Raw genomic sequence first — 26,781 nt, forward strand, 5'->3', positions numbered from 1 at the left:
AGTTTTCACAACTGTGACCTTAATTGCCTACCGTTTGTAAGCTGTTAGTGTCTTAACGACCATTCCACAGGTGCATGTTCATTAATTGTTTATGGTTCATTGAACAAGTATTGGAAACAGTGTTTAAACCCTTTACAATGAAGATCTGTGAAGTTATTTGGATTTTTACGAATTATCTTTGAAAGACAAGGTCCTGAAAAAGGGATGTTTTTAACATTCTATTGGTTTTTGTATAATAATTTAAATTGAATCTGTTTTGAATCCGGGGTTGTTGTCATGCATGTTAGTACACAAGTGTTTCCCCAAGTTAGAGACAAAATGTTGCTGTTTTAAAGATCATTTCCTGCAATAACATACATTTTGCTATGGGGCTGAGGGAACATTTTACAGTTTGAAAGCCAATTTCCTGCAATTTTACACATTTTGTCTTGGCTCATGCTATCTGAGTGACATATAACTAAATCAATGGGGGCGCCATGCCATTTTGGGAATTTTAGATTCTCTCTGGCTGTCTAGTTTTACCATACCAAAAAATACCCCCTCCCCCCCATTTGTATTTCTTTTATTATAATCACTATTTTATTTTTTAAGGGGGGGGGGGGGTCGGCCACGATTTTAAATTGTAACTGTGACATTACATGCAAGGGTTAAGTCTAAAGGTTATTAAGGTAGATGCTCTGCAGCACTAGCCTCCTGGGTGGGATTTTAAATGTCAGAGCAGCGTAAGGAGCGGGTGCAGTCAGGAAAGCTGTGTTGTAATTGGCTGAGTAGCATTGGGATTATTAGGGGTGTGGTACAGTATCTAGTATGGCATGTGTATGTGGTTGTGCTCCACCAAGTCCTGACTCTCAGTGCCTGCCCCTGCCAGTTAACCACTAGGTCTGCACACACCCTAGCCTTTTGAAGCACCAGGGCACTTTAATGGGCACAGTAAAGACTGCTTTCCCAGAACAGATGTTATTGATCTTTTACAGCTACTTTGCACTAAAGGTTTGTCTGTTTCTCATTAGCTTGAATAGAATATTCACAGAAAGTAACCGACTGTCATTTATTTTACTGCATTTGATAGTCTTAAAGTCTACCTCTACGTTTTATTTTGTGTTAGAAATAACAGGTTTGGGTTGGTAAAATTTTAGCACGACGTGTTCTCAAATCTTTGTCTTCCTCGCTCTATTTTTCCTCCTTGTTCTGTCTTGGCCTCCCTCTCATCCTCTTCCTTCAATTTCTCTCTTTCTCCTCCCCTTCTCTAATCGTCCATCTCTCTCTCTTTCCCTCCACAGCTCTGCCAGCCCTGCACACCCATGATCCAGCAGGCAGCTGATGGAAGATCCGGTTCCCAACTTGCCCACCATGGTCTCCAGGCTACCCAAGTTTGGCTCGCGCCCCACGGCCGTGGCTGCCACCGCCCCACTGACCAATGGGACCCGCCACCACCCTGCCTCCAGCACCACAGGCAAAGGGTTACCCACTTCCACCACCAGGCAGAACGGAACAATCCGTATGCCCTCCTCCTCTCTGAAGTGGAAGAAGGGGAAAGGGGGAGACCCTGTGGAGAGGGGGGTGGACTCATGGGAGGAGCACAGAACTGGAGCTGGGCATCACCCCCGACAACCGCAGCACTTACCAATGGTGGTACGGGAGATTAAGAAGCCGTCTAGCATGCCTGCCACAGTTAAGGTACAGGGGTGTGCTTCCACCTGCCCCAGGACTATACGCTCCAGAACTGGGTCTCGCGGGGCCATCCCCAAACAGGCCTTGTCTGGACAGAGTCTCGGCAATGGCAAAGCGGGTCTCAACGGCCAGGCGGGTGGTGGTGGGCGGTCTGGGACCGGGTCACTCAGGCGGGGCCAAAGCCGTGGTTCTCCCCACAGCAACCTGACCAGCAGCGTATCCCAGTCCAGTGACAGCCTGGAGACGGCCACAGAGGAGAACATGTTGCGCTCCCAGAGCCTCACCCACGTCAAGAGGATCCCCTCCCCCACCGAGCCACCCATCATCCGCTCCTACTCCTTCAACAGGGCCTCGGAGCTTGCCAAGGAGCTGCCCAGGCCTCTAGCCAAGTACCCGCTGGTCAAGACATCTCCCCTGGCCAGACCCACCACTGTGCTGAGTAGTGGGGGGAGAGGAAAAGGCCTACATCTTAGTAAGGGTGGACCTAGGCCAGGCAGGGCTGGGGTGGGAACAACTAGCTGCATCTTGCCACCCATCACACTGAGGAAGTCCTTACTACCTAGTTCAGCCTCCTCCACCACCAAGCCTTCGGCCCTCAGCTACAGGCTCACACGACCCTCCCTCATCAAGCAGCCTCACCCTGTCCTGGCCACCACCTCCCAGAAGGTCCATGGCAACAGAAAGGAAAGCGAGGGGAGGAGGAACTCGGTGGAGATGCCCCCTGTCACCCCAGACCCGATCAGCATCACTGACAGCCCAGGGAGCACCACAGAGGGCCTGCTAGAGGAGCCTGTGGGCCCCAGTGGGGTCCATCCCCTGGGGGAAGGTCTGGAGGACATGTCACTCTCATCCACCTCCTCCCTGGAGCACGACGACACCAGCGAGGAGTACATGGACGATTTTGACAACCTGGGAAATGGAGGAGACGGCATTCTGCTGCTCCCGGCCCAGAACGGAGGGCTCGACCAATCACAGCCTGACTTGGATGATGACAACGTAGACGTCAACCGACGGCACGGTGGAACCTCCATGACTGGCCTTCACAGCTTCCTGTCTGAGAGTGTGGACTGGGCCAGGATAGGACTCACTGGTAAGATTTCATATTAATCAAAATAATTGACTTGAAAGACTAAGGGCCGGTTTCTCAGACACAGGCCCTAAATGACATACCATAATACTAACCCAAACAAATGAACTAATATTCCCTAAGTGATTAGGTAGCAGGCGAGTAACACCTCTTCCTTCTCCTCTCTGTTTTAGGGCGGTTGTCTCGGCGTACTAGCCAGGCCCTGTCTGGGGGTGCAGAATACCCCCTTGGCTCATCTCTGGACCTGTCCCCCTCAGACTCTGGCTCGGGGGGGACCTACATGTGGGACGAGGAGGGTCTGGAGGCCCTTGGGACCATCACACACCCCTGTGGGAGTTACGACTCAGACCTCAACAGCATGGTGGGTCTGGATAGAATACAATATCATTTAATATAATACACTATATATACAAAAGTATGTGGACACCCCTTCAAATTAGTGGATTTGACTATTTCAGCCACACCCGTTGCTGACAGGTGTGTAAAATCGAGCACACAGCCATGCAATCTCCATAGACAAACATTGGCAGTAGAATGGCCTTACTGAAGAGCTCAGTGACTTTCAACGTGGCAGCATCATAGGATGCTATCTTTCCAAAATGTCAGTTCGTCAAATTTCTGCCCTGCTAGAGCTTCCCCGGTCAACTGTAAGTGCTGTTATTGTGAGTGCTGAAGCGCGTAGCTCGAAAAAATCATCTGTCCTCAGTTGCAACACTCACTACCGAGTTCCAAACTACCTCTGGAAGCAACGTCAGCACAAGAACTGTTTGTCGGGAGGTTCATGAAATGAGTTTCCATGGCCGAGCAGCTGCACACAAGCCTAAGATCACCATGCGTAATGCCAAGCGTCGGCTGGAGTGGTGTAAAGCTCTCCACCTTTGGACTTCGGAGCAGTTGAAACACGTTCTCTGGAGGGATGAATCACGCTACTTGCCCAAATGCATAGTGCCAACTGTAAAGTTTGGTGGAGGAGGAATAATGTTCTGGGGCTGTTTTTCATGGTTCGGACTAGGCCCCTTAGTTCCAGTGAAGGGAAATCTTAATGCTACAGCATACAATGACATTCTAGATGATTCTGTGCTTCCAACTTTGTGACAACAGTTTGGGGATGGCCCTTTCCTGTTTCAGCATGACAATGCCCCTATGCACAAAGCGAGGTTCATACAGAAATATTTTGTTGAGATCGTTTTGGAAGAACTTGACTGTCCTGCACAGAGCCTTGACCTCATCCCCATCAAACACCTTTGGGATGAATTGGAATGCTGACTGCGAGCCAGGCCTAATCGCCCAACAGTGCCCGACCTCACTAATGCCCTTGTGGCTGAATGGAAGCAGATCCCTGCAGCAATGTTTCAACATCTTGTGGAAACCCTTCCCAGAAGAGTGAGGCTGTTATAGCAGCAAAGAGGGGACCAACTCTATATTAATGCCTATGATTTTGGAATGAGATGCTCGACGAGCAGGTGTCCACATACTTTTGGTCATATAGTGTAGGTAAATGTCCTCCTTTGACCTGTGTACTATGACAATGTGACAACCTCTATCTTAAAATGCCAGAGCATGGTTGGTTGTGTAGTCTGCTTCACCACAATGCCTGCTTTAGTTTCCCCTTAAAGTTATTTAGCTCCCAACAGGATGGATTAAGTTTTAATCCATCATCGGAATGGGAGGCGTCGATCTGCAGTAGTACTTTGGTCTCTACTGCACGTGTGTTGGAGAACAAGTAGGATGTGTTTCTGTTTTACCGATTGCGCTTAATCCTCGCTGGCTGTCATAATGCGTTTAACCTTTGTCCAATGAACTTTTACTTACACAGCTTTTTTAATAGTCAGCGTTTTACTTTCCCCGTTGCTGGTGTAGAAAACTTTCACCCTAGCTACTTCCCTTATGTGGATTATCCTGGGTGATTTGTATTCTAGAGGGTCGAAGGTTGTCCTGCTGGCTTTGACCTTAATGAGCTCACTGCCTGGCGCTGTTTCTGTATGGGGTCTCTGCCCACAGTATCACTGTCCCCAATCCTATATCACTACTCAGGACTTTGACCTACAGCACAGGTCCTCAATGGTGCTGTTTTTTCTCTGACCAGTGTACTGTATGCAGTCTGGGTTTATGCCATTCAATGCACCACTCTGCTCTTGTACACGTGCAAGACCTCTACATACAGTAGTTGTCTGTTTTGTCTGTTGTCTGTTTGAATACTTTTAAAGTGCATCTTTCCTTACTAACTAACCACTGACCTGTAAGCGATTGCATGGTCTGCAAGCCTATTGCTTTCACCAATCTCAGTTTGTCAGGTTATTGATAAATAAAGGTTCAATAAATGTTTTTAACTAGTAGGCAAGTCAGTTAAGAACAAATTCTTATTTACAATGATGGCCTACACCGGGCCGAACACGGACGACGCTGGGCCAATTGTGCGCCGCCCTATGGGACTTCCAATCACGGCCGGTTGTGATACAGCCTAGATTACATCAAGGAAGGAAGGAGGTAGTGCCTTGTTCTGCCGTCGGTTCCTTGCTATCCAGAATCCTTTGGACTTCCAACTCTGACGTCACCCCGTTGAAATGTAAAAGATCCCGGATTGCACTAACCTTCTGAATTACCAATCTAAGAACCCAATTTCCTGTATTTTAGCAAATTAATCAGTGGAATGATGTTTTAATTCGAGGGCACCTATTGGCTGTTGCCACGGGTGATTTCCCTGAAGCCTATCATCTGTCCAGAAAGAAGGATGCAGCCTCAGGACCAGAGGCAAGCAGAAGGATTATATTGCAGTCATTACTGTACAAAGCACTTCTCTAAAAAGTGCTGAATCATTATGGCAGCATTATTATAAGATAAGCGTCAATACACATTGCAGCTCATCTCCAGTCATTTGGTTTAGTTAGGTCATGCAAAATACCTGGGTTTGTTCCGTTGCTTTTGCTTCTCTATTGGAAATGAAGTACTTACGGTCCAGCACCTCTCAATACCTGTTTAGGGGCTTAGTTCACAGCTCGGTACCGGTTTCTCGATAACGATGGTACATAGGCTTTAACGATGCATCTTTCCTACAACGGCCGAAGATGTAACATGCGATTCCCAAAACACCACGCAAAGTACGTTCGCTAAATGCATCGTTGAGGCCTGTGTCGATACTGATGGGATCGAAGGACAGCACTGCTCTCGGATCAGCGTTCTCCGGTTTCAATCTTACCTTATCATTAGAATTATTCCACAATACTGACGACGGATCAGCTCCTAGAGAGATACGATCACCTATGGCAGCATATATTGAGGCATCTTTATTCTAATGCTTACCCTATGATGATGCACTAATTCAAGATTTGGCACAACATTGCACACGTTACAGATCATGAAATATATTGAGTCAAAACTGACACAGTAGGCTAGCGTACTAATAGCTAAATAAAACTCAATTGAATTAACATGAACTTCATTTCAATATCATTCAAATATATAGCTCTATGTAGACTATAATGTACTTATCTTTTAGTACAGTCATCTCAGTTTTTATTCGAAGCATCTTCATAGCCTTGTTATACAAAGAAATGGACAACTTTGTATTTGTAGTCACTGTCACGTTTGTTCTGAAGTTATCGGCGGTCACAGAAAGACAGATAAACATATTGATTTTGTGTTTGGTGGCGATATTCTGCGTATAAAGGGGGAAAAGACATCTCTTCTTCAAGTGGTCTGAGGCGGTCGTTAAATAACGAGTATTTTTCAAGAGCAACTTTAGTAACGATGGTTTTGGGAAACAGCTCGGTGCTCCTACGAAGGATCTAACGAATAAAGTAGCCTTAAGATGCTTTTGGGAAACCGGGGCACTGGCCTATTTCCTTATATATTCAGCACAGCTCTTACTGTGATCTTTTCTAGGTTGTATTTAGTCTGATAATTTGGGGATTTTCCAGAAAGAGCACCTTCGGACAGGATAGACATATTATGACGTAATGTTTTGACCGTTTTACGAATAATTTTGAGTCATACAGTTGTGACCCACGTCATCTAATAACATCGGCCTATAATCATCTAATGGGATCTCATAATAGTTTGACTGCAGCTAATCAGCGCCATAGACACACGGTTGTACAGTACATGCATATCTGTTGGTATGTTTAAAGTTGTACTTGAGCGACCTCTACTGGAGACTGTAAGCACTGCCACTGTTGCACTCAGCACGGTAGGCTTTTACAGTACGCTGTCTCTGTGCAGTGCAGAAGAATCCAGCTGTAGGATAGCATAGACGGGTTGGTTGTTTAGCAACAAAAGCGAGGCGTACGCAACTACGTGGCAAAACAGACGGAGTTGACTTAGATCAGCGGTCACCAACCTTTTCTGAGTCGAGATCACTTTCTGAGTCAAAATGCACGCTGAGATCTCCTGCTCAGATTTAGAAAAAAAACATAAGCCTATGCAACATTAACCAATTAAAAACAGTTCTGTAGCAATGAGGTTTGTGCAGTAGGTTATAGGCCCAATACATTATCACTGCATATTGGCTATGGTTGAATCACCCTGCCAATGTTTTTCTTTTCAGACCATTAAAAAAATAGGTATATGATCGCACTGGTAATAGATCATGTGTTGTATTACTTGTGAAGCACAGTATGCTTTTTAAAAGTTTTTACGTGACTTAGACTGACCGTCAGATGCAGGCCATGAGGGGAGGGAGCAGCGCTGAGGCTGCCTCTCACCCGACTCATCATCCTCCGCTCCCCCTCCCAAGTTGCACTGCATTATTTCTGCCTCATGCACCAATTCATGTTACCCCTGTGACCAGAGAAAGTGAAATAGTCCTTGATATTAAAGAAAGACACAAGCTGCTAATAATAAGGCACGCTTATGGAAACACTTTGCTATACTCATTCATTGCAGCTGCAGTGGTAGTTAAAGTGTGAGTGGAAGTGGGGAGAACATGCATTTTATGGCTTATAAAAGTGTTGCCAGTGCCAAATAACAACTTTAAACATGAACTTACTCATCAAATCAGCAGCTATTTGTTGAGTATCTAGTCATGGTTTTAAAAGCTCACGGTATCAACTTTTCTGTGTGTTGGAGGCTTCTTTTTACAGTCTATGGCTTGAGGAAACTGTGCAGAAACAGTGATCTGATCTATTTGATTGGCCAGCGGTAGGCCTATAGGTGCACTTGATTTTCTCTCTGGCCTGCTGGGTATGCAGATTTCTACCTTCAGACATATGCAATTGTTCAAAATGGAAACACGGTGCCTTCCCGGCAGTAGCGCTGCTGAATCAAGTGCACCTACCGTCAACAGCACGAAACAAATATAAAAAAAGGAACGGAAGGCTTCATCATCGGGTTTTTTAACAGATATGTTTGGTGATCGACTAGGAATGCGTTGGAGATCGACCAGTCAATCTCGATCGACCGGTTGGTGACCAGTAGCTTAGATTGTCGACAAACATGTAAGTTTTATTTTGTCTCCGATTTTTATTGAAAACAAAAACATTTGCTTAATGAGCACTTGTCTCTCTGATAAATCATTACAGTTGTTGGTTAGATAGCTCGCGAATTTGAGCCATATTAGCATTGACATGAAATCAGTTGAAACACCCCAAAACAAGAAATGGTATCAATAACAAGCTGAAAGAAGCCACTTCGATTCCCCACATAGCTAGCAAGGATGACAAGAAGCTGCCATCTGGCTACAACAACAACATCCTGACTTCTGCCCCATGGAAGCGTGTACATTTGTTTTTGTGAAGTTGTCAGCTAACCCATCTGTTGATCAGCAAGTGTATTCACAGTTCACACTAAGTATTACCTAAGACAGTACTGTATGAAGATAGGCTAAAACTGCTTCTCCAATAGAAATCCTCGATCACACTTGTTGGTGATGCCGTGGCGACGTTGGCTAGCTAAGCTCATGCGTAGAAACACGTCATCGGGTCTAACGGTCGTCTCGTGCCGAACTGCGCATGTGCAGGCTGTCAAATCAAAGGCCCTCCTTCGATAAAAAGTTGTTTTTGACTAAAATTGTGTCAGTTTGTCACTTTCATGAGGTTGGAGTAATAACATGTTAAACTACATTGGCTCGAATTTTGATTTTGAGAAAATGAAAAACTGAGAAATAATATTTCACTTCTCCAAACCCCGGCCTGGGATATTAGGTCTGTTTCGCAAGCGTTCCCGGAATGTTGCACCTCTGGGTTTAGAAACTCTGTGGTATTAATGTCAGTAAGTGTGTGCCAGATAGATGAGATGCATTAGTTTCCAGTGCCTTCAGAAAGTATGCATACCCCTTGACTTTTTCCACATTTTGTTGTTATAGCCTGAATTTAAAGTGGATTAAATTGATTTCCCCCCCCCCCCCACCGGCCTACACACAATAGCCCCTATGTTTTTAGATTTGTTATGGCAAGCCAAAATGAGTTCAGGAGTAAAAATGTGCTTAGCAAGTTGCATGGACTCACTCTGTGTGCAATAATAGTGTTTACCGTGATTTTTCAATGACTACCTCATCTCTGTACCCCACACATACAGTTATCTGTAAGGTCTCTGTCGAGCAGTGCATTTCAAACACAGATTCAACCACAATGACCAGGGAGGTTTTCCAATGCATCTCAAAGAAGGGCACCTATTGGTAGATAACATTTGTTTAAAAAAGCAGATATTAAATATTCCTTTGAGCATGATGAAGTTATTAATTAGACTTTGGATGGTGTATCAATACACCCAGTCACTACAAAGATACAGGCATCCTTCCTAACGCAGTTGCCGGAGAGGAAGAAAATCGCTCAGGGATTTCACCATGAGGCTAATGGTGATTTTAAAACAGTTACAGAGTGAATGGCTGTGATGGGAGAAAACTGAGGATGAATCAACAACATTGTAGTTACTCCACAATACTAACCTAATTGACAGTGAAAAGAAGGAAGCCTGTACACAATACCAGTAATCCTAAACATGCATTTTGTTTTTAGCAAGGCACTAAAGTAATAATGCAACAAATGTGGCAACGCAATTAACTTTATGTCCGGAATTCAAAATGTTATGTTCGGGGCAAATCCAATGCAACACATTGAGTACCACTGTCAATATTTTCAAGCATAGTGATGGCTGCATCATGTTATGGGTATAATTGATGAATTCACCTTTCAGCAGGACCTAAAACACAAAGCCAAATCCACACTAGAGTTGCTTACCAAGAAGACAGTGCATGTTCCCGAGTGGATAGTTACAGTTTTGTCTTAAATCTGATTGAAAATCTATGGCAAGACTAGAAAATGGTTGTCTAGCAATGATCAACAACTAATTTGACAGAGCTTGAACGTTTTTGAAAATTATAATGTGCAAATATTGTACAATCCAGATGTGCAAAGCTCTTAGAGACTTACCCAGAAAGACTCACAGCTGTAATCGCTGCCGAAGGTGATCATAACATGTATTGACTCAGGGGTGTGAATACTTATGTAAATTATATATTTCATTTGCAAACATTTCTAAAAACATGTTTTCACTTTGTCATTATGGGGTTCTGTGTCTGTGTGTGTCGGTGAGAAAGAAACAGAACAAAATCTGGAATATGTCAAGGGGTATGAATACTTTCTGAAGGCACTGTTACTGCTGTAAGATACCTGTATAATGCTTCTACTGAATTAAACCATGGAGACACTAGTGAAACTTCAGAAAGAAATTCGTTATGGTAGATTCCTTCAGAGTGATTCCTCACGAAACACAGACCCAATAAAATACAACATTATTTTGGGGATTTTCACGAAATGCAACCCAAAGAATAGTTGGAGGAAGGATAGTTGACATATGTTTGACATTTGCAATCAAAAGCATAATTGATAAATAATTGATGAAGTTGGCATATTTATGATATTTTGGCCTTACCCAGGCCACCTTTAAGACTCCATAGTGTTTCATCTGTAGATGCTACAAAGCAAGCATTGGTGCCTTATTAAGTTTTACCGTTTGCTCTGTAATACGAGTAGTATTTTGATTTCACCCAGCATTCTTTTACGTTCATTTATGAATATTGAAAAAATATAAACATGATTATTGAAAGTATACCATTCTTGATTTGGCATTTTTTTTTTTATATACAGTCAAGTGAAAAAGAAAGTACACCCTTAGGAAAGTTGTCATGGATATTTGAACTAAATTCCAAACACATTCATTAAGGTAACCCAATTGAACAAATCACACATAAAAATAATGTTACTTTGAAAATGTTATGCAATTAAAATAAACAAAAATTAAATTTCCTTATGCAGAAAAAATGTGTACACCCCTACCTTTACCATCACCTAAAATTAGGATCAGGTGCACCCGAACAGGTGTAAATGATTAGGGAATCATCACCTTGGGAGGGTCCAGCGATCTCAATTTGATATGCCCATAGAGTATATTATGTTGAACAATTATATTGAAAAATATGCCTAAATGTTATAAATGTGCCAACTTTTTGTCTGGGTTTCGTGAGGATTAACTCTTCAATATTCAGAACTTGAACAGGCAAGGGTCGTTTTCCACCCCAGAACAGATAAGGTGGTTTCAGATGAGTACATGCTAGGGCAACCTAAGGAAACGCAGACTTAGAAGATAGTAGCAGTGAGCTCATTATAGAGAGAGGGCGGGGGAAGGAACTCAAGAGAGCGATAGAAAGAGAGGAAAGGAGATATGGGGAGAAAGGCAGGGAACAAGAGTAAGTGGTAGAGAAGTAGGGAGCTCGATGGGGGAAGAAAGAGAGACCAACGGGGAGGCCGACGGGGACGAACAGAGACTGCCAGAGACGCGGACGGCGCCAGAGACGCGGACCTCTGGCGGAGACGCGGACCTCTGGCGGAGACGCGGACCTCTGGCGGAGACGCGGACCTCTGGCGGAGACGCGGACCTCTGGCGGAGACGCGGACAGTGCCAGCGCCGGAGACGCGGACAGAGCCAGGGACGTGGACAGGCAGTCAGGGAGAGGGAGACAGAGAGAGAACCAAGCCCTCTAAAACTGCCATGTCTGCAGCTCCGGGAATTGCCTTCCTAACGAAAATTGAATTTGTTATGAATATCTGCAGGGGTATTAATGTCAAATAAGTTTAATTATGTCTGTGGTTGTGACATGATCGGGCCCCAAGCCGCACTCACCCAGTGGCGGCGGCTGTCTCGGTTTCTTCAGAGGCTTGTGATTAGCTTTGAAAAATGAAGGCCTCCTGTGCTGCTCTCTTTAAAAGAGGACAGAGAGAGCAGTGGTGCTTCACTAGGGACTGTTAGTTAAAGCACTGGCCCCGGAAGCGTGATTTATTCAGCCACAGCTATTTGATAGCCTTCCACGCTCCTCCAGACAGAGCAGGGAGCCCACTGTCATCATTATACAGTGACTGCTCTTCAAAATACTTCTAGAATAATTTTCAACCAGGCATTTGATTAGATTTTTCATTATTATTCAGTCCAGAGGTGGAAAAAATACTCAATTGTCATACTTGAGTAAAAGTAAAGATACCTTTATTATAAAATGACTCAAGTGAAAGTAACCTAGTAAAATACTACTTGAGTAACATTTCAAATGTACTTAAGTACAGTGGTGGAAAAAGTACTCAATTGTCATACTTGAGTAAAAGTACAAAGTGAAAGTAAATGCTACACATCAAAATCCTTATATTTAGCAAACCAGACAGCACATTTTCCTTTTTTAGAACTTTTTTTGACAGCCAGGGCCAACTCCAACACTCAGACATAATTTACAAAGGAAGCATTTATGTTTAGTGTGTCCACCAGAGAAGAGGGGGTAGGGATGACCCGGGACATTCTCTTGATAAGTGTGTGAATTTGACATTTTTCCTGTCCTGCTAAGCATTCAAATTGTAACTAGTACTTTTGGGTGTCAGGGAAAATGTATGGAGTAAAAAGTATATAATTTTCTTTAGGAATATAGTGAATTAAAAGTAAATATAAAAAGTAAATATAAATAGTCAAAAATGTAAATGGTAAAGTACAGATACTTAAGTAGTACTTTAACATATTTTTACACCACTGCATCGGTCTTTGGCTAAAGCACACCCAACATCATTCACATGACCGTCTGCAGACCAATGTCGACACACACAGGCCGGATGACTGGATACTCATTCACTCCAGGATCCAGTGGAATGTAAAAGGTCCAATGCAGACCTTTTTCCATTTCTGGGTAACAATTCAGTACCTTAATGGGATTGTTTTCAAATCAAATGGGCAAAAATAAACAAAAATAGCTTCTTAGTGTAACAGTTTAATTTTAGTCCGTCCCCTCGCCCCGACCCGGGCGCGAACCAGGGACCCTCTGCACACATCAACAACAGTCACCCACGAAGCATCGTTACCCATCGCTCCACAAAAGCCACGGCCCTTGCAGAGCAAGGGGAACCACTACTTCAAGGTCTCAAAGCGAGTGACGTAACCGATTGAAACGCTATTAGCGCGCACCACCGCTAACTAGCTAGCCATTTCACATCCGTTACACTAGCAAATAACAATTTTTCAAGCAAGATGTCACCAGGTAGGCCAAAACGCAGTTTCTAGTGGTTAAGGTACTGCATTTCAAGAAGGCAAAAGTAGCTTAGTAGTAGTCTTTGCAAATGAGTGTACAAAACATTAGGAACACCTGATCTTTCTGTGACAGATTGACCAGGTGAAAGCTATGATCCCTTATTGATGTCACTTGTTAAATCCACTTCAAACAATGTAGCTGAAAGGAAGGGGACAGGTTAAAGAAGGATTTTTAGGACTTGAGACAATTGAGACATGGATTGTGTATGTGTGCCATTCAGAGGATGAATAACAAAATGTTTAAGTACCTTTGAACAGGGTATGGTAGTAGGTGCCAAGAGCACCGGTTTGTGTCAAGAACTGCAATGCTGCTGGGTTTTTCACGCTCAACGGTTAACCGTGTGTATCAAGAATGGTCCACCACACAAAGAACATCCAGCCAACTTGACACAACTGTGGGAAGTATTGGAGTCAACATGGGCCAGCAGCCCTGTGGAGCGCTTTCGACACCTTGTCGAGTCCATTCCCCGACGAATTGAGTCTGTGCAACTCAATATTAGAAAGGTGTCCTTAATGTTTTGTACACTCAGTGTATATACAGTGCATTCAGAAAGTATTCAGACCTCTTCCCTTTTAACACATTGATGAAATATATTTTTTTTTCTCAGCAATCTACACACAATACCCCATAATGACAAAGCAAAAACAGGTTTTTTAATTTGTTACAGATCTGAGGAAGGGTCCCAAAAATTGTCTGCAGTATTGAAGGTTCCCAAGAACACAGTGGCCTCCATCCTTCTTAAATGGAAGAAGTTTGGAAACACCAAGACTCTCCCTAGAGCTGGCTGCTTGGCTAAACTGAGCAATCGGGGGAGAGAAGGGCCTTGGTCAGGGAGGTGAGCAAGAACCCAATGGTCTCTCTGACAGAGTTCCAGAGTTCCTCTGTGTAGATGGGAGAACCTTCCAGAAGGACAACCATCTCTGCAGCACTCCTCCAATCAGACCTTTATGGTAGAGTGGCCAGATGGAATCCACTCCTCAGTAAAAGGCACATGACAGCCCGCTTGGGGTTTGCCACAAGGCACCTAAAGGACTCTCAGACCATGAGAAACAAGATTCTCTGGTCTGATGAAACCAAGATTGAACTCTGGCCTGAATGCCAAGCGTCACGTCTGGAGAAGCATGGTGGTGGCAGCATCATGCTATGGGGATGTTTTTCAGCGGCAGGGGTGGGAGACTAGTCAGGATCGAGGCAAAGATGAACGGAGCAAAATACAGAGAGATCCTTGATGACAACCTGCTCCAGAGCTCAGGACCTCAGACAGGGGCGAAGGTTCTCCTTCCAACAGGACAAAAACCCTAAGCACACAGCCAAGACCACGCATGAGTGGCTTCGGGCAAAGTCTCTATATGTTAATGAGTGGCCCAGCCGGAGCCCAGACTTGAATCCGATCTAACATCTCTCTAGAGACCTGAAAATAGCTGTGCAGCGACGCTCCCCATCCAACCTGACAGAGTTTAAGAGGATCTGCAGAGAAGAATGGGACAAACTCCCAAAATACAGATGTGCCAAGCTTGTAGCGTCATACCCAAGAAGACTTGAGGCTGTAATTGCTGCCAAAGGTGCTTCAACAAAGTACTAAGTAAAGGGTCTGATTACTTATGTAAATGTGATATTTCAGTTTTGTATTTTTAATACATTTGCAAACATTTCAAAAAATAAGTGTTTGGTTTGTCATTATGGAGTATTGTATGTAGATTGATGAGGAACAGTGACAGTGTGCTGGGCTCCTGGACCTAGTGTCCCATGCTGGCGTCCGTCCCATATCCTGCTCTGTCACTCTCCGTGTGGGAAGGTCCCTTATGCTAAGGCTATATCAGCCCCTGAGCCGTCCTTCCGCTGAGCACTCTTTTCCTCACAGAACCACCGCTGCTCTACGTCAGCCCACTAAACTGCCAAAGACGGGCCATGTCTAGGCCAGATTTAGCTTCAGTAGACTGAATTGTATCGATGCAGTGTTTCAGTGCACAAGGCTGTGATGTTCTAGTCACATGGTTTTATTGGGACATACAGTGTACATATCACGTCAGGTAGCAACAAGAGACCAGGTAGTCTGTATGCTTTGAAAGCCAATTCATATGTTAATAATGACTTTGCATGATCACCATAAATGCCCGTCGTCGACAGCTATTGATTTGGCTCTTCTAGTCTTGTCCCCAGAAGGTTTTGTTTCCATGTAGCCTACGTTGCTTGTGGGAGACTTCTATTATAGTAGGGTGCTGTACATAAAACGTTGTGTGCAGACAGGCCACAGGGTGGCAGTGTTGGTCCAAGATGGGTGTGATGGCTGGTGAAGGCTATAGGCCTGCAGGCTGTGGTAAGCATGTAGGGGAGTCACCATCGCCCTCATTCATGCTTCTCACAGCTCAGATCCCCACCACCCACCACCCATCCCCTTATCCTCACTCCCTCTTTCGCTCACTGTCTGTCTCTCTCGCTCTCTCTCTCACACACACACACACACACACACACACACACACACACACACGAACAGAACTAACTCCAGCGCGTGGGAGAGGGCAAACTCCAGCGCGTGGGAGAGGGCAAACTCCAGCGCGTGGGAGAGGGCAAACTCCAGCGCGTGGGAGAGGGCAAACTCCAGCGCGTGGGAGAGGGCAAACTCCAGCGCGTGGGAGAGGGCAAACTCCAGCGCGTGGGAGAGGGCAAACTCCAGCGCGTGGGAGAGGGCAAACTCCAGCGCGTGGGAGAGGGCAAACTCCAGCGCGTGGGAGAGGGCATACTCCAGCGCATCTGGTCAGACACCTCATTGTTCTCCGTATTGTTTCACACTATCTAGAGTTCCTTGGACTTTGTGTCTCTCTTATAAATAAAGCCACCAAGTTGGATGGCATTGGCAATGCTTGGAAATTCAATGGCATTGGCACTGCTGCAATGCACCTGTATTCCAACAGCAACCGTAGCCAGAGTATTATCCACCTGCCCTCGTGGTTTTGTAAAATACAACAGACCATGTCTGGTAGAGGATACCAAGTACAGCAGCAGCAAATATAGTTGTGTTTTAATCCAGCCAAGGTCAGAAACCTGGCCCCGAGCCCCTAAATATTTCCCTCCTTGGCAGCGTGCTGGTGACCCAGAACCTCACTTAATCCTCGGCATCTCTCTTTCTCTCGCTCTCTCTTTTTTCCCCCCGACATTCCTCCCTTCATTCCTCCCAGATCATCACAGAGAGACTGCCAGAAGCCAGCTCTTTTAATCCCTGCACTGATTCTCACATCAAAGCTCTCTGGGTCTCTCTCGGCCTAATGTTCCGAATGGGCTCTTGATTAGCCGGTAGAGGTGGCAGCCTCTAGGTGTCTTTGTTTTAGTCATTAGGCTAAGCGGAGGCTCAGTCAGCCTATTGTGTCGATACTAAATAGGTCATGTTTACTGTGCATTAGGGACCTGGAATGAACTGTGTGATGGATGGATGGAATGGAAAGCCATACTAAAACCTACAGCGTACAATGGATCCCGTCGCTGCACAAAACACACTCTGTAATGCTCTCTGAAATAATGCATACGCTTAGCTCATCATTCCCTATTTCAATGTATTGCCCCTTTATACTCTTATGAGAAGGAAAGGAGAGCTAGGCTACGCTGTAATGGCTGTAAGGCAAAAACAACCTCCTATTATAAGCTTTATGGTGACACAGGTGAAAGGTGACGAATAGTGTTCTCTCCCTGTGAATAAGCGTGGCGATAAGTGTCTCCAGTGTATCTGCAAAGCAACCCCGCTGCCTCCTCCGTGTGGCCTGGAAAGCATACGCCTGTAGTCAGTGCTCTGACACAAGCAGGATTTACTCAGTGCGTGAGCGTAGCACCGATTTAATCAGGCTCGTGATGGGCCTGACCTTTTCCTTCCACTTTACTGATACTGCTTGACAATGTCATTACCCTTCAGCTCACTCTCTCCCTCTCCTAGCCTCCGCCTCTGACACACACTGCCAAAACGCATACCAAGGCGCTAAAAGGCTGATCTCTCATCTCCATTACTGCGGTAGACCTTTAGTGGTGGCTAGGACATAGCAAGGCCCATACAAAACTCTGCAACCTCAGTTTGTGTTTGGTCATTTCTGTTTGAGAATGATATTGAATGTTTGGTTCAAACACTGTGGATAGTTGTCTTAACTCAGTATGCTGGACGAGGCTAGGCTGGTCTCTCAATAAGCCAGTCCTGGTCTGGTCTCTCCTCATGACCCACCCGTTTTTAGCCCAGTGAGACAGCAGCCCAGAGCCAGGATGGGCGGGTGAGAAAATGTTCTGACTGATGGTGAGTGGCTCTCTGTGTCGCACATCTCACTATTAGCCGTTGTGGCACGATCATGGCCTGGGTCAGCATCGTGTGTAGTGTTCATAGCGGTCAGTATAGTGAGAGACACCCCAATGCCTCTCACTAAGGCCCCGATGAGTCAATGATGTTGAAAGGGCCGACGCCGCTATGTAAAACTTTTAATGGGGCCTTGTGCAGTTCAATTTGCCTCAATGGACTAAAACAGAACAACTCCTTCACCAAAAGGAGGTTCGGTGAGTCTCGAGGTTACATTGCTCATTAAGTTGTCACTCTGTGTCGTGCGTGGAGAACGACCGGGAGAGGTCATCTGAATGTTAATGCGATCACTCCGCCAGACATCAAACCTTAAAGTGGACTCTCTGTCTGTCTGTCTGTCTGTCTGTCTGTCTGTCTGTCTGTCTGTCTGTCAATTCAATTTGCTTTATTGGCATGCCGTAACAATGTACATATTGCCAAAGCTTACTTAGGAGATTTACAATTTAACATAATAATAATCAATATTGTCAACGTGACAACAGTAACAACAATAATCAAGGGTCAAACTAACCATACATTGAACAATGACAATAAGCATAGAGGACATGTGCAGGTTGGTCTGTCAGACACTGTCCCTCATCTTATGGCAGGCAGCAATGTAGTGTGCTGCCAACCAACAGCTCTCTGCGTCCTCCCCCAACAGGACGGGTAGCCTAGTCATCAGAGAAGTCTTTGAAACCTTGAATAAGGGTTCATTGTTTTATATTTTTTACATTTTGTCAGGAAATGCAGCTCTGTCTCAGGTTCTGCTGTGGTGCAGTGGTTGCACAGCCTTTCCTCTACAGGGAGCCAGGTTTTCCTGTGTCGACCCTTCTCAATGGCAAGGCTGTGCTCACTGAGCCTGTACTTTGTCAAGCTTTTGATCAGTAGCTATGGTCAAATAGCTTGCTTGTGTTTCCCAATAAGTAATGTAGTTTTGACTGTGTTGTAATTTGGTTTATTCTGATTGATTGGATGTTCTGGTCCTGATGCTTCAGTGTGTTAGTAGAACAAGTTTGTGAACTCAGCCCCAGGACCAGCTGGATAAGGGGACTCTTTTCTTTGATCAGCTCTTGGCATTACAGGGCTTGGTAATGATATGAGAGGGGGTCACTGTATTTTAGATGTTTCCAAAACGTAATTGCTCTTTTTTGAGTTTTTAATATTAGTGGATATTGGCCTAATTCTGCCCTGCATGCATTGTTTGTAGTTTTCCTCTGGACATGTAGGAGAATCTTACAGAACTCTCCATGCATGGTTTCAATTGGGTGTTTGTCCCATTGGGTGAAATCTTGCTTTTCAAGTGGACCCCACACCTCACTGCCATAAAGTGCTATTGGTTCAATGACACATTCAATTTGTTTTAGCCAAATGTTAATAGGTATTTCAATTAGAATTTGTTTTTTAATGGCGTAGAATGCCCTGCGTGCTTTCTCTCTGTTCGTTCACTGCCTCATTAAGGTGTCCAGTTGAGCTTATTTTAGTGAGTAATTGTAGTGTGTGCAGTACTCTATATATTTTGTACCAATTTATAACTTTGGTCAAATTCCCTGAGATCTGGATCTTCTCTGGAAAATCATTAGTTTTGTCTTTTTGGGGTTTACTGCCAGGGCACAGGTCTGGCAGTACTGCTCTAGCAGGTCCAGGCTCTGCTGAAGGTAATGTGCTCTGGGTGACAGCAGGCACATGTCATCTGCGAATTGTGGAGGATTTTAGCTGAGGATTTTTCTAGAATAGTGGCCAATTCGTTGATGTAAATATTGAAGAGTGCAGGGCTCAGATTGCAACCCTGGCGAAGGCCCCGCCCCTGGTTAAAGAATTCTGTTATTTTCTTTCCTATTTTGATGCTGCACGTATTGCCAGTATACATTGTTCTGGTACACGTTTACCGTCAGACACCTGTTTTCCTGGTCCATTTCGCTGTCCTCAAAAATGTGTATTTGCCTTCTCTTGCAGATGCCTTTCTTTGTTGAATAGCTGAAATTCCAGGCAATAGCATGGTCTGTGTAAAATAACACGTTTGTAACAGTCCTGTTTTATGAGCAGTCTACAAACAAAGTTTGTAGAATTCTATGTTTAAAATTGATTCTTCCCTTCTCTGATTTTGATTTCTGATGGAAATTAAAAAAGGTGGCAAGTCTGCTGCTAGCTCCAACCAGTAAACAGTTGGAGCTAGCCAGTAAGCTAGCTGACAAATTTGAATTTAGCTAGCTGGCACGATTTAAGATTGACAGAGTGTGAGTTAAAATACCAATCTTCCTCCTGTGTTGATCTTCAGTTGTACAAATTGATTACCTCTATGTTTTGCTAATTTAATGTTTTTAATCTCACTCTTAACAGCTGTCTGTCTCTGTCTCTCTCTCTCCCCCTAAAGACAGCTTTTTGGAGTCTTGTACTCTCTCTGCAGTTCCTGCCTATTCAGTAACTGTCACACGCCATTGGTGAGGTGACCCTCCTCAAATATTGATGAGGGAGAAGTGTGTTCTCTCACTCCAACAGTCCAATAATCATATTTAAGGCTGTGGATTTCTCTGTTGTGTGTCCCAGAATATGGTCATATTTTGAGGGTTGTTTCACTCTTAACAGCTGTGTCCATCAATTGAAACAAATATTGATGAGAGAGGGAAAAGGGTGCCCTCTCCCTCACACAGTCCAAAAACCACTTTCTAATGCTGTGGATTTCTCTGGTGTGCGTTGGTACATGTGTGTGTGACTCCCAACAGTTGGGTCACATTTTGAGGGTGGTTTCACTCCGACAGCTGTGGTCATGAAGCGAAACATGAAAGCAGCTTTACAGGCTGCTTTTAAATGAAGTCCAGATTGGGGAGGCATGAAATAATAGATTTAAACTAGCTCAGGACCTCAAATCCCATCAGTCCCTGAGATATTTCCAGTCTGGGCAGTTATATAACAAGTGGAGTGGTACAAGATGGAATGGTTATACTGGGTCACAAAATGTTCGTTTTTTAAAAACGTTTGACCAGCTCTACCCGCACTGTCTCCTCCGGGAACCCTAGATGGCCAGACTTGTCTAAGTCAGGACGTACAATGAAGGTTGGGTCAGGTGTTGAGATGTGTTATCTGCTGATGGATAGAATTCTCTATTACGCTATTCATACTGATATGGCCATGGCCGAGTATTTAGGCCAGCATAGTATTGGTTAAATTCCATCTACTTATCGATTCAATAGAAAAGTTAGAAATCTGTGTGGAGGAAATAATCAAGCTCATATCTGCCCCGTTGAGCGGCGTTCTCATAAATGTGCAGCTGTATGAAAGAAAAGGCCTTGTTTACAAGGTCTTCACAGATTGCATTTGTGGAACTCTGCTCTGCCATTGTACTCTGCCTGCCGGTTGGAGAAGCCACTCCATTGTGAGAATAAAAATGAACCCTGCAATATGAAATGAATGTTTGCAAAAAGGCCAAAACGCATAGACAGAAAGTAGTACACTCTAAAAAAGATACACACAAGCTATTGAAGAGGAAATAACAAGGCTACTCTCTAAACCAGGTTGTGGACTTCTTTTGAATAGGATGCTCGAATGAAATCATGGGGAGGGGGGTTGGGCCTAGTAGAAGTGGTATAAAGATACTCAGTGTGCCAGCCAAGCTGTCTTGCATCAATTGAGGAAGGACAGCTAAAGTGTACCGGATCCAGAACAAAGAACACACATCTCACAGTGTAGGCCTATCTGGCCATCCGGCTCAAAGGACCAGAATTCTCCAAAGACCGGAATTGGGTGAAATGGAGTTCAATGAAAGCCTCTGCTGGCGGGAGGGCCTTTCAAGATGTGTTTCTAGATCGGTTTCATGGGTACAAGCTAGGCATGTGTGATATACTGTATGTACTGTATACCGGGGTGTTTAGACATACCAACAGTCCTTGTTGCCTAAATTGTTTTGTGCTAAATAACTAAATAATATTACATTGATTTATTTTGTGGGGATGGCGTTCATCGTGTGCACTTCCGGTAATACTGTATACCTCGGTATGGTACAGAAACGGTATGAAAATATGCATACCGCCCAACCCTAGTACAAGCGTGAGATCTTAAAGGGACAGCACCCAATTGTCATTCAGAGCTCAAACTCGGGTGAGCCTTTTAATACTTATACCATCACTTGAATAATGTTTACATACTGCTTTACTAAATTCATATGTATATACTGTATTCTATTCTACTGTATTTTAGTCAATGCCACTCCGACATTGCTCGTCCTAATATTGATATATTTCTTAATTCCATTATTTTACTGTTAGATTTGTGTGTATTGTTGTGAATTGTTAGATATTACTGCACTGTTGGAGCTAGGAACACATGCATTTCGCTACACCAGCAATAATCAACTGCTAAATATGTCTGTATTGATGTGATTAAACTATTTAAAGTGCAGCCAATACTTTATGCTGTGAATTAGTTACTTTGAGAGATCACATTTATTCGCCAATTACATTTACACACAAATCCGGGATACTCAAATTAGTATGATATTTTATGTTTGGTATGGTTACATAAGACAAATGGTTATTTAAGTATAACGTGAACGTCTAGCAGCCCAAAGGTTGAGAGTTTGAATCTCATCATGGACAACTTTAGCATTTTAGCTTATTAGCAACTTTGAAGATCTTCATCTTTTTGCAATCCCAAAGGTCCCAGTTACACAATGAATGGTCGTTTTGTTCGATAAAGTCCTTATTTATATCCCAAAAATGTCTGTTTTATTTGGCGCGTTTGATTCAGAAATACACCTGTTCCAACTCGTCCAACATGCCTACAAAGGAATGTAAAAAGTTACCTGTAAACTTGGTCCAAACATTTCAAACAACGTTTCTAATCCAACCTCATGTACCCTAATATGTAAATAATCGATCAAATTTAAGACGGAATAAACTGTTTTCAATACCCGAGAAAAACGAGGAGCGTGCACCAAAAGACTAGAGTCCTTCTGAGTGACACTTAGAAAGAATACGAATACTTCATAAATGTTTAAAAAAAAACATAGAACAATTTCTAAAGCCTGTTGACATCTAGTGGAAGCCATAGGAACTGCAATCTGGGTCCTAATAATTAGGCTTTCCCATAGAAAAGCATTGGAAGGTCCAATGATCTCAAAAAATAAATCCTGGATGGATTGTCCTCGGGGTTTTGCCTGCTGTACTGTTATACTCAGACATTATTTTAACAGTTTTAGAAACTTTAGAGTTTTCTATCCAATACTACCATGCATATGCATATCCTAGCTTCTGGGCCTGAGTAACAGGCAGTTTACTTTGGGCACCTCAGTCATCCAAACTTCCGGCTACTGCCCCCTCGCCTTAAAAAGTTAACCTAACTCCTAAAATTAACCTTAACCCCTTACCTGGCTAACATTAGCCAGCTAGCTAACATTAGCCACATAGCTAGAATTGGTAACATATCATACGTTTTGCAAATCCGTAACATATATAGTAGGTTTTTCAAATTCGTAACATATTGTGCATTTCGCAAATTCCTAACATATAATACGCATTTTAATTCGTAGCATACACTACATGACCAAAAGTATGTGGACACCTGCTCGTCGAACATCTCATTCCAAAATCACGAGCATTAATATGGAGTTGGTCACCCATTTGCTGTTATAACAGCCTGCACTCTTCTGGGAAGATGTTGGAACATTGCTGCAGGGATTTGCTTCCATTCAGCCACGAGCATTACTGAGGTTGGGCACTGATGTTGGGCAATTAGGCCTGGCTCGCAGTCAGTGTTCCAGTTCATCCCAAAGGTGTTCGATGGGGTTGAGGTCAGGGCTCTGTGCACGTCAGTCAAGTTCTTCCACACCGATCTCGACAAAGCCTTTCTGTATGAACCTCACTTTGTGCACAGGGACATTTTCACAAAGTTGGGAGCACAATTGGGATTAGCCCTGGACTTTGACTTGGCCATTCCAAAGCTTCAAATTTGTTGCCTTTTAACCATATTCATGTAGACTTGATTGTGTGTTTATGATCATTGTCTTGCTGCATGACCCAGCTGCGCTTTAGCTCACAGACGGCTGGCCTGACATTCTCCTGTAGAATTCTCTGATACAGAGCAGAATTCATTGTTCCTTCTATTAAGGCAAGTCGTCCAGGTCCTGAGGCAGCAAAGCATCCCCAAACCATCACACTACCACCACCATGCTTTACCGTTGGTATGAGGTTCTTACTGTGGAATGCAGTGTTTGGTTTTCGCCAGGCATAACGGGACCCATGTCGTCCAAATAGTTATACTTTTGACTCATTTGTCCATAGAACATTATTCCAAGAGTCTTGAATATCATCCAGGTGCTTTCTGGCTAACTTGAGTCAACTTGTTGCAGCTTCAACAACACAGACAGGGCATTAAACACTGTTGATGTTTTGTGGTGGTCACAGCAGCAGGGAAGACAGAAAAACAACGGGTGCTAGTCAGACTGTCACTAGCTGTATTTTTTAAATAAATGATCCCGGCCCTGCACAATCAAATCAATTGCGGTCGTTCTCCCTCTAGTAATTTGTGTGTCTAATTATTTCAACAAACAATGCGCTTAAAGCATCAGACAAGTTCAGTGGATATAGTTGATTTGATTTAAAACACATAGGATGTGTTTATTTATATATATATATATATATATATATATATATATATATACACTGCTCAAAAAAATAAAGGGAACACTTAAACAACACAGAGCAGAGCATGGAGGCGCTACCAGGAGACAGGCCAGTACATCAGGAGACGTGGAGGAGGCCGTAGGAGGGCAATAACCCAGCAGCAGGACCGCTACCTCCGCCTTTGCAAGGAGTAGCACTGCCAGAGCCCTGCAAAATGACCTCCAGCAGGCCACAAATGCGCTCCTCCATGCTCTGGACACTACGCTGACAGACACAGCAAACCTTCTTGCCACAGCTCGCATTGATGTGCCATCCTGGATGAGCTGCACTACCTGAGCCACTTGTGTGGGTTGTAGACTCCGTCTCATGCTACCACTAGAGTGAGAGCACCGCCAGCATTCAAAAGTGACCAAAACATCAGCCAGGAAGCATAGGAACTGAGAAGTGGTCTGTGGTCACCACCTGCAGAACCACTCCTTTATTGGGGGTGTCTTGCTAATTGCCTATAATTTCCACCTTTTGTCTATTCCATTTGCACAACAGCATGTGAAATGTATTGTCAATCAGTGTTGCTTCCTCAGTGGACAGTTTGATTTCACAGAAGTGTGATTGACTTGGAGTTACATTGTGTTGTTTAAGTGTTCCCTTTATTTTTTTGAGCAGTGTATATACACACACAGAAAAATGCACATTTTAAAAATGTTGACCAATCGATTGGTCGAAAGAGCAGATGGCTCTCGGTCGACAAAGATTTTTTTTGGTCAGAGACAACCTGACAATACTGTATGTTGTGAGTTACTTTAGCCTTTAACCAAATCTCTCTAACTGTTACCCCAGCGTGAGTTTTTGTTTTATGCGTGTGATGTCAGAATGCATTCACTGTTCTCAAATGTGATTGTCACGCAGCAGGACAGTTAACCCACGCTGCCCTCAAACCAAGGCATGCCTGCTAATTATCTATAGGCTATGTTTCAACTTGTCAATTTCTAAATTGTATTTTCCAACAGCAGATTGAATTGAGGTGTTTTCCACCGCCTCATTAATTTACATAGAAGTAGCCAATTTCCCTGTTACAGATCGTTTACGTTTGAGACATTACTGAGCAGGACAAACACAACATTTTTCCTCCCTGGCAGATTTTCCGGGTGGCTCCCGCATTGCCTTCACTACTAATAATAACATTTAACGTGTGCGTTCCAATCAAAGTAAGTGGCTTATTACGTTATCATTAGTTTATGTATATAGTGTTGTTTTTACTGTAGCACACCGTATGTATGTATGTATGTATGTATGTATCTACAGTTGAAGTCGGAAGTTTACATACACCTTAGCCAAATACATTTAAACTCAGTTTTTCACAACTCCTGACATTTAATCCTAGTAAAAATTCCCTGGCTCACCACTTTATTTTAAGAATGTGAAATGTCAGAATAATAGTAGAGAATGATTTCTTTCAGTTTTGATTTCTTTCATCACATTCCCTGTGGGTCAGAAGTTTACATACGCTCAATTAGTATTTGCCTTTAAATTGTTTAACTTGGGTCAAACATTTTGTGTAGCTTTCCACAAGCTTCCCACAATAAGTTGGGTTAATTTTGGTCCATTCCTCCTGACAGAGATGGTGTAACTGAGTCAGGCTTGTAGGCCTCCTTGCTGGCACATGCTTTTTCAGTTCTGCCCACAAATGTTCTATAGGATTGAGGTCAGGGCTTTGTGATGGCCACTCCAATACCTTGACTTTGTTGTGCTTAAGCCATTTTTCCACAACTTTGGAAGTATGCTTGGGGTCATTGTCCATTTGGAAGACCAATTTGCGACCAAGCTTTAACTTCCTGACTGATGTCTTGAGATGTTGCTTCAATATATCGATATAATTTTCCCTCATGATGCTATCTATTTTGTGAAGTGCACCACTCCCTTTTGCAGCAAATCACCCCCACAACATGATGCTGCCACCCCCGTGCTTCACGGTTGGGATGGTGTTCTTCAGCTTGCAAGCCTCTCCCTTTTTCCTCCAAACATAACGATGGTCATTATGGCCAAACAGTTCTATTTTTGTTTAATCAGACCAGAGGACATTTCTCCAAAACGTACGATCTTTATCCCCATGTGCAGTTGCAAACCGTAGTCTGGCTTTTTTATGGCGGTTTTGGAGCATTGGGTTCTTCCTTGCTGAGTGGCCTTTCAGGTTATGTCGATATAGGACTCGTTTTACTGTGGATATAGATACTTTTGTACCTGTTTCCTCCAGCATCTTCACAAGGTCCTTTGCTGTTGTTCTGGGATTGATTTGCACTTTTTGCACCAAAGAATGTTCATCTCTAGGAGACAGAACTCGTTTCCTTCCTGAGCGGTATGATGGCTGCATGGTCCCATGGTGTTTATACTTGCGTATTATTGTTTGTACAGATAAATGTGGTACCTTCAGACATTTGGAAATTGCTCCCAAGGATGAACCTGGAATTTTCCAAGCTGTTTAAAGACACAGTCAACTTAGTGTATGTAAATTTCTAACCCACTGGAATTGTGATACAGTGAAATAATCTGT

General features: G+C 43.7%; 2 protein-coding genes across 2 annotated transcripts in view; both read left to right on the forward strand.

Moving 5' to 3' along the window:
• LOC120045443 (serine-rich coiled-coil domain-containing protein 2-like) overlaps positions 1–3,155 on the forward strand; it is a 46,723-nt gene extending 43,568 nt beyond the window's left edge. Inside the window, exons 2-3 of the mRNA XM_038990327.1 lie at positions 1,281–2,761; positions 2,932–3,155. Of these exons, the coding sequence (XP_038846255.1) occupies positions 1,321–2,761; positions 2,932–3,155 (1,665 nt within the window). The 5' untranslated portion in view covers positions 1,281–1,320. The remainder of the gene's footprint in view (positions 1–1,280; positions 2,762–2,931) is intronic.
• An 8,310-nt stretch (positions 3,156–11,465) lies between these two features.
• LOC120045365 overlaps positions 11,466–26,781 on the forward strand; it is a 70,125-nt gene continuing 54,809 nt past the window's right edge. Inside the window, exons 1-2 of the mRNA XM_038990242.1 lie at positions 11,466–11,693; positions 15,841–16,086. Coding sequence (XP_038846170.1) covers positions 11,466–11,693; positions 15,841–16,086 — 474 coding nt within the window. The remainder of the gene's footprint in view (positions 11,694–15,840; positions 16,087–26,781) is intronic.

This window comes from Salvelinus namaycush, chromosome 4 (genome assembly GCF_016432855.1).
Source record: "Salvelinus namaycush isolate Seneca chromosome 4, SaNama_1.0, whole genome shotgun sequence".
Taxonomy (NCBI): domain Eukaryota; kingdom Metazoa; phylum Chordata; class Actinopteri; order Salmoniformes; family Salmonidae; genus Salvelinus; species Salvelinus namaycush.